Raw genomic sequence first — 12,401 nt, 5'->3', positions numbered from 1 at the left:
AGTCACTGAATAGCAATGACGCCCACGGGGACTAAGGACAAATTACACGTGGATATGAAGTTTAAAGTTGTAACTAGAGAAAATAAAAGACACCTGCCCCCTCCCGACCAAAATCTCTACTCATGATTGACTCTCTTCAAAGTCTATCTGCTTTCTCATTATCTCCTGGAAATATTATCAGTAAAAAGTACAGGCAAATATCTTATTATCAGTGTTAATAACCTTAACTAGAGGTTTCTATTGGAAGAAGTTAAAGAAAGTCCCATAAGTACTCTGCTTAATATCTGAGGGCAACAGATTAATAAATTTCCAATAGCTTACTAATGTTTTAAAGGCTGATGTCTGTGTATGCCCATGATCACAGGACTTTAGCTTTCTGGAGAAGATGACCTCACATCAACAGGTTAAATTAATAAGGCCCACCCCCTTCCTTTCGTCTCTAGGAGCATGTGGGTCAAGAGAAGAAGAAATTCACTTAAAGCAGTTTCTAAGAGTTCTTAAAATGTCTGCACAATCTAAATGAAGTTGAGAAATGTTGCCATGAAACTCAGAGACAAACCTTATGGGAAACAGGAAACCTATCATTTCCTGAACATCCCTTCCTATGTGTGTGTCAACATTTATTCAGAGGATTTTTGGCTAAACCTTTCCTTATAGGGTATAACTCAAGGTTTGTGTAAGCATAAGGCTTGGTGGAATATAATTTGGAGCTGGGACGGATCCAGCGTTAGGAGTTCATGGACATCCTGGAGGGCCCCATCAGATGTATATTTTACAGTATCTGATTCTGAGCCCACTGTAGAAATCAAGTTTTTAGAGAATCCTTTGCAGGAGCAGCGTAATTGCCTTTGGCATATCTCGAAACTTAAAAGCTCATGAGTGTCTACAGCGAAGGGGCAGCAAAACCTCAGTTCCTCATGGGGCTATTTCTTGCTGTATCTTAGAAACGTCTAAAGGCTAAAATGCTGGGCTGTGTGGGTGTACAAGCTACTTCCTGCTGACAGAGAGGGAGTGTACGCGGAGAGAGACACATGGCCCCTCGTTGAGCTGCTCACAGGGACCAGCTACAACCAGAAGAAAACAACGTTCTGAGTCCTCTCATGTCTTTGAAGGTCTCAAGAGAAAACTTGAAAGAGGAGACCATTTTCAAGCAAATGTGACACCGGGCAAGCCCAAAAGCCCAACCTTTTGATCCCTACCATTAGTTAGCTCTTCACACTGCCACAAACACAGATGGTACACGTATAACTGGATGTGTCCATCTGCCGACTTGCCTGTTTCTCTTCCCTAGCCTCCTTCCAATTGCTCCTCTGTGCAAGCTACTGGCTGTAGTCATTCCTTGGTTCTCAGTGTTGGGCTGTGCTACAGGAGATGATGTGGGAGTCTGTTTCTTTTACCTGTCTTCTCTTCTGCCTGTTCCTCCAGAGGTGGTGTTTTCTCACACACAGAGTCATCCCCTTCTTCAGGTTTCCCTACATTCTCCTCTTGGGTAGCTTCCTCTCCGATGTGTATCATATGCCCGTTTGAATTCTCAAAGTTAACTGTTACATCTCCATCTAAAATTGGAAAGAAACACCTAGATGTCTAACTTGATAGCTTTCTTTAAAATTGGTTTCCCATTCACTAAGACTGCAGGATCTGGGTTCATGTTTCTGTCCCTGGGAACCAAATCCCCATGCTTTCCCATCTAATTTCTCTAAAAGGAAAGAGGCACACAATTTTTGGCCTTGAGGGAAAGCAACTTTGGACAGAGATTCCTATGCCATGTCAAGACAGCCCACATGGCCGCCATGATCGCACAGTGCCCCTAGCCAGCAGAGGTCCTCTGTCCTTGTGTTTAGGTTTTGCTGAAGTAAACACTTAGGTGTTTCTTTTGCATCCAGAAACTGAATGAAGGAATGATCTGGAAAATGGAACAAACATTGTAACACGTCAAAAACCACAAGGTGAATGCAAATATACAAATAACATGAGATGCAATTACACATAAGGGGTGGGAGAGTAGAGGATTTCTAGGCACCAATGTCTGGGAGAGTGTTAGCCAGTGTCCACACTATTCATAGCAAATAACTGTGAGCATGTCAGCCAGTATTCACACCACACAGCAATGTAACTGTGAGGATGTCAGCCAGTGTTCACACCACACAGCAATGTAACTGTGAGCATGTCAGTCAGTGTTCACACTCTACACAGCAATGTAGCTGTGAGCATGTTAGACAGTGTTCACACCACACAGCAATGTAACTGTGAGGATGTTAGCCAGTGTTCACACTCTACAGAGCAATGTAACTGTGAGGATGTCAGCCAGTGTTCACACTCTACAGAGCAATGTAACTGTGAGGATGTCAGCCAGTGTTCACACCACACAGCAATGTAGCTGTGAGCATGTTAGACAGTGTTCACACCACACAGCAATGTAACTGTGAGCATGTTAGCCAGTGTTCACACTCTACACAGCAATGTGACTATGAGCAAGTTAGCCAGTGTTCACACTCTACACAGCAAAGTGACTGTGAGCATGTTAGCCAGTGTTCACACCCTACACGGCAATGTGACTATGAACATGTTAGCTAGTGTTCACACTCTACACAGCAAAGTGACTGTGAGCATGTTAGCCAGTGTTCACACCACATGGCAATGTAGCTGTGAGCGTGTCAGACAACGTCCATACTCTACACAGCAATGTAACATTACTTTTATTCAGGGAAAAGAATTTTTTTTAAAACTATTTTCATTTTTAAATTTTCTTCATTATAGGAACAGTAAAAGACAATTATAGCTAGAAAACATACATCAAAACCTAGTTACAGAAGAATTTATAAAATTCACAGCTTAAAGAAAAATTCCTCATGTATTCTAAATCATAAAGACAAATTTTAACCCCTGACTTCTTTAAGTCCTGAAGGTGTTTAAAATTCAAGGGATTTGCAGAACTCAATGATGCTTGGCAATATTGTTCCAGTAATTATTCCCACATGTAGAAATGTTAGCGGCTCCGCTGCCGCAGTAAGAGAAAAATTAAGGAGCCTACGTTTTTACTTAAACTAATTGAAAAAAGTATCGACAGAATTGTCTTTATTCAGTTTCTTAAATTAAGTTTTTGCAATATCATTATAAAATAGAGCTTATTTCTCAGATTTTCACCGATTTGCTTCATAATGAAATTCACAGTCCTTGTTAAAAAAAATCGTGACATTTTCATAAGGAAGATAAATATGGACTCATGCCATGCAAAAATGAAAATGGAATTGTCACTCAGTCATGTGGTTCCTACGGACCTACATCTGATTCCTGTAGAACACTAAAACAGGGGATAATAACCCAAGGTGTTGCAACTGCAACTAAATCTTCACAGTTCCAGTAACATGAAGTAAGAATTACTGGACTTAAAGCAATTCGTTTAAAAAAAAGGAAAAGGGGACATATAATATACGATAAAATAGTATATAATATGGACAGTTCCAATATGGACATATAATATATGACAAAATAGTATGTAATATGGACAATTCCAAACAAATAAGAAAAAAAACCTGTCATATATAAATTTCTACTTTTAAAGTACGTCTAATAAAGGTTTTATTTGTGCTTTCTGATTTTAGTTAGTAGTATATTAAAGTCATGTTCATAACAACTTATTATATGCTATTATAAGTGATAATATGTTTATCAGGTTAAATAACTTATTTTTAAAACACTAGAAAAATATAGAAATTTTGAATATTATCACAATAGTATGCATGAAAAACAGCTAACTATGTAGAAAGATACTTACTCTGACTCATGAAATAAAACTAGTACATATAATAGTAATGACAGAAAAAAAAGACCATTTGTTGGAACTATTAAGTTCACGAAACAAGAAAACTGAAGTCATTAAGTGAGTAGTGCCTATATCCTGAAAGCTTTTATAGAAATCTGTCTTAAGAAAAATATTCTCAGAATTAAAATTAATTCAGGCCCTGCTATGGTAAAAGCTATGCATTCGGAATACCAGCCGGGGAAGGGAAGACGGCGGTCAGTGCTGAGCCAGGCCTAGGTTACAGGAACACCAGACACATGTGGAGAAACCTGTGAGGGCTAAGGACACTCACAAAACTCACATTAAGCTTAAAGAAAAAGCAGAACAGTTACACAGATATATATGATCATGTGCGGCCAAGAGGAAACTGATTCGTCAGACTAGATTCAGAAAGTGAGTCACCACACTAGAAGATATGAGAAGCAGGGGTCAGGGGAGCAGGTCAGATACTCGTACGCCCTCATGTAACTGCTTCGAGAAAAGAGGGAGGGAAGAAATAAATGGGGGGCTTGAGCGTGGACCAGACCGTCCGTGAGACCTTCTCAGGAGAGAAGACCATTTGGTGAATTCTCAGATTGAAGTCAAACTTGGTGTGAAAAACACAGCATGGAAGGTATAATAACTCTAGCCACTTAGAGGTTACAGGCCAGGCTGGGGTGAGATCACAGCCAGGGCAGCTGGAGGGACTTAAAAAGTCTATCTGGTCTTCCAAAAGAAACTTGTAATTGACAATAACTGTCGGGAGCAGTGTCAAGGAGACAGGCCTTGAGCGAATCCTCACTGAGGAAGAGAGGCTGTCGGGAGGCAAGCAACAGGCCAGCCTTTCAGACAGGGATTCTCCAGGTTTTGGGGGAAAGGAAGATGGCGACTGCTTTGAATAAATTGAAAGTTCCTTTCCCTAGCTCTTGGCAAGCAACAGGCCAGCCTTTCAGACAGGGATTCTCCAGGTTTTGGGGGAAAGGAAGATGGCGACTGCTTTGAATAAATTGAAAGTTCCTTTCCCTAGCTCTTGGCTGAAACCTGGGAGATCTCCAAGGGGCGTTCTTGGGTACTTTCGACCATTCCAGTGTTCTAGAGAACGGTGCCAAATTACAAAGTGAAACTCAGCCAAGCCCACGGCACTTCTGAATTAGAAAAAGCATCTGGCCTGTGAGCTCCACCATCGAGCCCAATCACAGGTTTCAACCATAATGTCCCCTTTCCTTTTCATTGAGATTTTAATTTTATTTTTAATTACGTGCACGTGTGTATGTGTCTACACATAGGTCTGTGCATATGAATCCAGGTCTCTCAGAGACCAGAAGAGGGTGTTGGATTCCCTGGAGACGTAGTTACGAACATTGTGAGTGCTGGGAAGTGAATTTATGTCCTCTGCATGAGCAGTAAGGACTCTTAACGGATAAGCAATCCTGCCAACTCCTCTCTTCCTTTCTTTAAAATAGTCTCAAATAAGGGATAGCATGCAAATGGATGGGTCACCACATAAAACAGATTACAAAGGGTCCATCTCAAAGGTTGTGCTCTCTGCTGCCTCCAGAGACAGATGGGAAATGAACCTGGATACCATAAACCTGCCCCCTACTGATGCACCTACCATCCTTATGCCTACCTCCTGGAAGCTAACCTCCTGCACGCCTACCTCCTGCGTGCAGTCGTTTTGCATACCTGCCTCCTATAAGCCTACCTCCTGCCCTCCTGCGTGCCTGTCCACGTTTAGCATACCTATCTCCTATATGCCTGCCTCCTGCTAGGAAGGCAAAGCATGAGCATTTTTCATTTTTAGAGCCCTGAGGCAGGAAACAAATACCTTCAAGGTAAATAGCATATTGAAAAATACAAAACGCCCATTAACCAAGATGAGGGGAAAAACTTGACAAGTCAGAAATGGTGAGCCTAAAATTGTGAGGGCTCGCTCAATCAAAACGGTATTCTTTCACCCAGGCCTCCCTCACTCGTGAAGCAGCCACGGATTTCCAAGCTGTGGCACATTGAGATTATGCTGGTATTGGAGAAATTTCAACTAGTATACAATATATGTCTCCAAATGTTATATTCTTTGTAAGGAACATATATGATCTCTCTCTCTCTCTCTCTCTCTCTCTCTCTCTCTCTCTCTCTCTCTCTCTCTGTTTATATGTATATATAGAGGGAAGCATCATTTAAATTCCAAACAATGGCAAATCATTTCTTCCCATAAGGCCTCATCAATAATATATTATCCCAGTAAAATTGGGTGATGAGGGAGGGGAACAGTCTAAATTATCAGCACCACAGCAAAACGTCCTTTAGTTTTAACAGTAGTGGGAGCAAGGAAAATAATGTGGAATTGTTCAACTGGAGAAATAACCAGTGTCGGTGTCTTCTTGGAGGGTCAGTCTTAATTTCTACACAATACTTTGTCTTTTCTAATTAACTTCTGTCCTTCAGAGCATCGTGATAATAGGGAGGGAAGCAAGAGGGGGGAAAAACCCAACCACCTCTGGGAGAGAGTTATCAGAATCATCAGTGATGAGGTGAGAGGCAAAAAGACTCAGAGGACTGCAAGAAGAACAGATTTCCGTGGGAGAAAGCATAAAGCGGATTAATTTGTCCATTCACGCTTTATCGATTTGTGAATATTAGAGCCTGGTAAGGGCTTTGCGGCACGGCAGTGTTGAGAAACGAGGAAGGCACGGACAAACTGCACCCGAGCTCACCCACGCAATTGAGTTTAGCTTGGACAGAACAATGAAGCTTGAAGTTGAGGCGGGAAAGAGCCAAGCATCTGGACCTGTATCTCTGACTCCCAGTGGGAGCAGAGAGTTGAGGCAGCCTATGCAGAAAGGCTGACTAGAAAAGTCACTGGCCTTCTTTTCCATAACACCTTGGCTTCTTGACCACCCACAGAGACATTCCAGGTAGAAGCAAGATTCCTGTTGTGCACTCCCAGCCACTTTATCTGACAACAACCACAGTCACATTAAATCCCAACAGGAATGGAAAGCACAGGATTGAAGAATCTAGTTGGTTTAAATGTAAGATGAATTTCCTCACCTTGATCAGGCAATTCCTTAAGCAGGCCCCTTCTTATCAGCTCCTCTCTACTTTGTCTGGTGGATATCTTCCTCTCTAATACTTTTAAAAAGAATAAGCACAAGTCAGAATCAAGTCATTGCTTTCAACAGTCATGAAAAATATTCAAAGGACTTGAGCCCATTCATTCTGTCCACATGAAACAGACTCAATCCCATGTTTGTCTGTTCATTTGTTTGTTTGATGCCCACCAAAGACACTCATCTAGCATCCAGTTACCACAGTAAGGGCACAGGCAGACAATGATCTAAGTAAGGCCCAACCCCAAACCTGGCCATGATGGTCATGTTGGAAAGAAATCCAGACATATTGTCGCATACCAGGTATGGAGCACAGAGGGCAGTTAGCATCTTTCCTTTGATGATGTTCTCTAAACCCCCCACGAACAGAGGCATTTGCAGGGACAGATGCAGGTGAGTGGATCTCTGTGTTTTCTACATATATGACTCCTGGATTTTATCCCCCCCCCACACATATTACCTGTGTATATGTGACAGGAAAGTAGAAGACTGTCCAAGGGAAAGAGGACTAATGGGAGGGAACGGGGACTAGTGGGGAAGGGGTGTGGTAGAGTGCATGAGCAGAACACACTTCAAGTACAAGGTATACTTGTATGACTATGTCCTTATATAACCATGCATAATGAATATTCACAACAAAAACAGGAAAATAATGACATAAATGTTTAAAATCCAGATAACTGTGTAGGCTTTCAGAAGATTTAAAGTTCTTTTCAAAAGTCTTTAAAATTATACCAATCAATCAATCAATCAATCAATCAATATCAATCTCTGAGTGCATGTGTGCATGTACCCACCCCCACGCATGCTATGGTGTCTGAGCAGAGGTCACAGAACAACTTTTGCAAGTCAGTTTTCCTCCCACCACGTGGCTCAGATCATCAAGTGTGGAAGCAGGCGCCTTTATCTGCTGAGCTGTGTCACCATACTTAAATTAGTTCTTTTTTTGAACATTTAAATTTAAGTTTACTATTATTTATTTTATGTGCATAGATGTTTTGTTTGTGCAATATATGCATGCATGGTGCCAGGAGGAGGAATAGGAGGAGGAGGAGGAGGAAGAAGGAGGGGGAGGAGGAGAAGAAAAGAGAAGAGAAGAGATGAGACAAGAAGAGAAAAGGAGAGGAAAGGAGAGGAGGAAGAGGAGGAGGAAGAGGAGGAGAGGAGAGGAGGAAGAGGAGGAGGAAGAGGAGGAGAGGAGAGGAGGAAGAGGATGAGAGGAGGAAGAGGAGAGGAGAGGAGGAAGAAGGGGAGGAAGAGGAGGAGAGGAGGAAGAGGATGAGAGGAGGAAGAGGAGGAGAGGAGAGGAGGAAGAGGAGGAGGAAGAAGAGGAGGAAGAGGAGGAGGAAGAAGAGGAGGAGGAAGAAGAGGAGGAGGAGGAAGAGGAGGAGAAGAAGGAAGAAGAGGAGGAGGAGAAGAAGGAAGAAGAGGAGAAGGAGGAAGAAGAGGAGGAGGAAGATGAGGAGGAAAAGGAGGAAGAAGAGGAAGAGGAGGAGGAAGAGGAGGAGGAGGAGAAGAAGGAAGAAGAGGAGAAGAAGGAGGAAGAGGAGGAGGAGGAAGAGGAGGAGGAGGAAAAGGAGGAGGAAGAAGAGGAGGAAGAGGAGGATGAAGAGGAGGAAGAGAAAGGGGAGGAAGAAGAGGAGGAGGAAGAAGAAGAGGAAGAAGAGGAGGAAGAGGAGGAGGAAGAGGAGGAAGAGAAAGAGGAAGAGGAGAAAGAGGAGGAGGAAGAGGAGGTAGAGGAAGAGGAGGAGGAGTAAGAGGAGGAGGAGGATGAAGAGGAGAAGGAGGAAGGGGAGGAGGAGGAGAAAGAGGAGGAGAAAGAGGAAGAGGAGGAGGAGAAGAGGAGGAGCAGGAAGAAGAAGAAGAAGAAGAAGAAGAAGAAGAAGAAGAAGAAGAAGAAGAAGAAGAAGAAGAAGAAGAAGAAGAAGAAGAAGAAGAAGAAGAAGAAGAAGAAGAAGAAGAAGTGGTGGTGTCAGATCTCCTGGGACTGGAGGTTATAGATGTTGTAAATTACCAACTGTATGGGGTATACGGTTGAACCTGGAACCACTGAGACATATCTCCCAGCACCCTGAAATTAGTTCTTAATGCCAAAAATTCTAAATAACAAACACAAAGCAAAACAAAAGCCCCAAATCAGAAACAACCCACATCGTTCCTGTAAGCATTCCATCTGAATGCTGGTGAAAAGGGATAACTTTTAGTGTTTGCTTTCTTGTTTTTATTTTTTCTCTCTCACACCATCAACTCATAACTAGGTTCTGGTATGTCCCTTGACCAACCTTAGGAGAATGGAGGAGGGAAGCTGGGATAGGCAGCTTTCTGAGGCAAGTCAAGGGAAAGAAATCAATCTCTACGTGGAGTCTTCTTTCTTCAGGAAGCAGTCTCTATTCCCAACATATCTTAGGGTGGAGCTTAGGAGTGAACGCAGGGCTTGAGTGGCACTGAACCCGCCTGTCTGAATCCTAACAAGCCGCTCACTTTACTTCCCATGTGAGGGTCCGGCAGAAGGTGGAAGGTAGGAACAGCAGACAAGGGTTAAGTGCATGGACGCTTTCTCTCAGTGTTTACTGCAGTAAACTTTTACTGAAGTAAAAAGTGAAGACTTTTCAATGTCTATAATGTTGTACAAAGTGTCACATCATTTTTAGGAGTCCTGGGTCTTAGTCCCTGGACGCTGGGAACAAGTCACTTGATGTTGGGCAACCTATATCAAGTTTTTGTGTTTCTAATCTATGACCTGTAAAATCAAGGGCAAGACTCAGTGGCCACTAACTCAACCAGCTCAAATACTGTGGGATTCTGTGTCTTCAATGAAGGCTATTCCAAGATCTCTGCTTTGTATACTTTTTAAAATGTTTATTCTTCAGTAAAATTTCTCTTTCTTCATCTAGAGACCAGAGCATCGCTTGTTCACAGATGATGTTCTACTGTGGATCCCAGACCACTCTTTAGTCTGGGTTTTGAGATTTTGTTGGTTTAATCCTAACTTAATTCTTGGCTTAAACAAATCTTTCTCTATCTTCCTTGTATACGAAAAATTCTTCCCATCTCTTCGTGTGAATTCCGTGAAGCTCCGTGCCGGCTCCTACCAGCGGTGAAAGTCAACAGTTCTGTTCTTTTTTTCTTTACCTCATAAACAGGCACTGATAGGAAATTACCATTAGCTGTTTGCTTGGTCTTTGGCTGAGAGCATTTCAAACACATAATGTAGATAACTGTGTGAGGGCCAAGGTGGACAAACTGCAGGCTGCTGGGTATGGAAGGTATGCTGTTGGGCATAAAATTCCAAGCCCTGTTCTCCCTTAAGTACAAGAATCTTATTCTTCACCTTTAAAAATATTTGCCTGGTGTTTATACAGCGTCTCTGTGTTTGTGGAGCAGATTCACTGGACGTTTTTCACAGGCTCCGAGAGGTTTTGCATTGGAACAGACTTAAGGGATCATTTTGGTTCACCGTACTATGCAGGGCAGGAGCATCATGGGAGTGTTCTTGAAGTTTGCTCACCTGCTGTCCTATCTGCAGAGGCAAAACCCTTACATACCTTTGAGGCCTGCTTCAACTACTCATGAGCCTTCATTTTAGGGAGAAATTTCCCAGGCAGGCCCCCAGATTTCACTCCCTCTGACTTCTGCATGTCAATCAAAAACCCAAGCTCCATTATCGGATGCCATGTGTGAAGAGATGGCAGCAGGAGTCTGCTTCACAGTTCACACCAGAAGCAAGTGAGACTTCGGAAGCCACATGGGGCCTGATCCCCAGTTGTCTTTATAATTGAAGATAACACTAATCTTTATAAGAAATTAAATATAGTGTAATGTGTTATAGGGGTTGTAGCATCCCACAGCTATGTCATAACCACAATGTTGCCGGAGGGACAAGGGGCACAGGTCATTGAATACAATTCACGGGTCTGTCCATGTTTTGCCAGTTAAGTAAGTGAATGGGCCATGCACGCTTCCTTTCATCCTGATTGCAAAAGCAAGAGTTAGTCAGACTCCAAGATCAAACACACACACAATTTTCTGTGTCACGTTCTGTCTGCCCTGGGTGAATAAATATTTTGGTATTTCAATCCTGATTACAGCTGCACATATTCCAATTCTTTCTAGAAAGTGAAAGAAGCTTTCTTAGATGGTTTTCTCTGGCGTTACACATGTTACACATACACTCTTATTTTCAAGTATTTTAAAAGGATCAGTCCTTCGAAACATCCGATGGCTGCCCATCTCCCTTTAGACCAGGTATCAGGTCCCTAGCGTGGGTCCCAACAGTGACCCTGCAGATGATCTTTCTCTCACCTATCTACTCTTTCCCGACTTTCTGATACAGTCCTCCACATCTGATGCTTCTTCCCGGAGACGACTCCACCAGGTGGCCTGTCTTCTTCAAGATATCCAACTCCAGCACGGCACACTCCATAACGGCCTTCACATTTTGATCAAAGGTTAGCTTACCAAAAGTCCCTTTAAGGCAGTCTTGGTGAATAGCTTGTGCCCCTTCTCATCCCTTTTCTCACTCATTTCCTCAAAAACCAAACTTCTACTTAATGCTATGCTCCCAACAGTGACACCATGGTTACTGCTACTCAAAATACATATGTATTTTGTTGAAAATGTAAATGAAAAGATTACAGCCTTGTCCTGGTTCTTGTTTTCTGGCCCTTCTTATTTTCCAGTCCAGGAGAAAGCAAGAGAAATTCATGGTCCAGCCTCAAGGAACAAGGGCTTTCTGTCTCCTCTTGTCTTTACACTTTGGCTGGGCCAGGCTAAGGGGAAAAATTTCCACTTTAGTCCTATGGATCATGTGAAAAAAGGCTCTGTATGCAGCAAAGAAGGGAGCCCACAGTGTGTGGACAGACACCAGCAGCTAGCAGGGTGTAGCACAGGACTGGCTAGGCTCCTCGTAAATTATAAATGATTTATGATGTCCTTCTGGGCATGGAGTGACAGGCGTGGAGCCTGCATTCAGGAGTGGCCAGGGCATATACCACCAGATCCTTGGCCAGGATTTCCTGTTACTCTGGAAGTATCTGGGAGAGTAAATCGTGTAGTCAGCCAGTCCCTTGTGTTTTTTCCCTTGGCGAGGAAAGAGAGTCCTAATTCTCAATCCCAGCACCGTTTAATAGCTGAACAAAATAGAAGAGGAAACGGGAGTCTCAAATAAGTGTGCCCTGTTATCGTCTTGGTTCTGAGTCACGAATGGGCTGTAAAGCTGGGACAGGGACACAGAAAACCACTTGTCCTGGTTTGGAAGTGTTCTATAAGAGCTCGCTTGGCTTGGCTCCTCTTCAGGAACACTGAAGGAAAATAGGATGGTGGAAAATGGCCTCCTTTCTGAAAGACCCTTCACAAAGATGAAGCTAGCCTGGTGAAAGAAGTAACCACCCATGCTGGCCAACATACAACACAGTTGTGAAAACTTTCCAAAACATCTTAAGAATGTGAAGTAGAGTAACAAAGCCAACATCGCCTCCTAAAAACACACAGGACTCTCGACTGGCCCT

General features: G+C 42.9%; 1 protein-coding gene across 6 annotated transcripts in view; it reads right to left on the bottom strand.

Moving 5' to 3' along the window:
* Positions 1 to 12,401, bottom strand: part of Phactr2 (phosphatase and actin regulator 2) — a 255,526-nt gene that overhangs the window by 43,870 nt on the left and 199,255 nt on the right. For 4 of the 6 annotated variants that reach the window (XM_052169358.1, XM_052169352.1, XM_052169354.1 and 1 more), the window contains exons 3-4: positions 6,836 to 6,916; positions 1,398 to 1,556 (exon numbers count right to left, since the gene is read on the bottom strand). In XM_052169358.1, the coding sequence (XP_052025318.1) occupies positions 1,398 to 1,556; positions 6,836 to 6,916 (240 nt within the window). The remainder of the gene's footprint in view (positions 1 to 1,397; positions 1,557 to 6,835; positions 6,917 to 12,401) is intronic. The other 2 variants (XM_052169355.1, XM_052169357.1) reach the window with 1 other exon arrangement.

The sequence above is a fragment of the Apodemus sylvaticus genome, chromosome 23 (assembly GCF_947179515.1).
Source record: "Apodemus sylvaticus chromosome 23, mApoSyl1.1, whole genome shotgun sequence".
Taxonomy (NCBI): Eukaryota; Metazoa; Chordata; class Mammalia; order Rodentia; family Muridae; genus Apodemus; species Apodemus sylvaticus.
The sequence above is the reverse complement of the archived record's forward strand: the minus strand, read 5'-3'. Positions and strand labels throughout refer to the sequence as shown.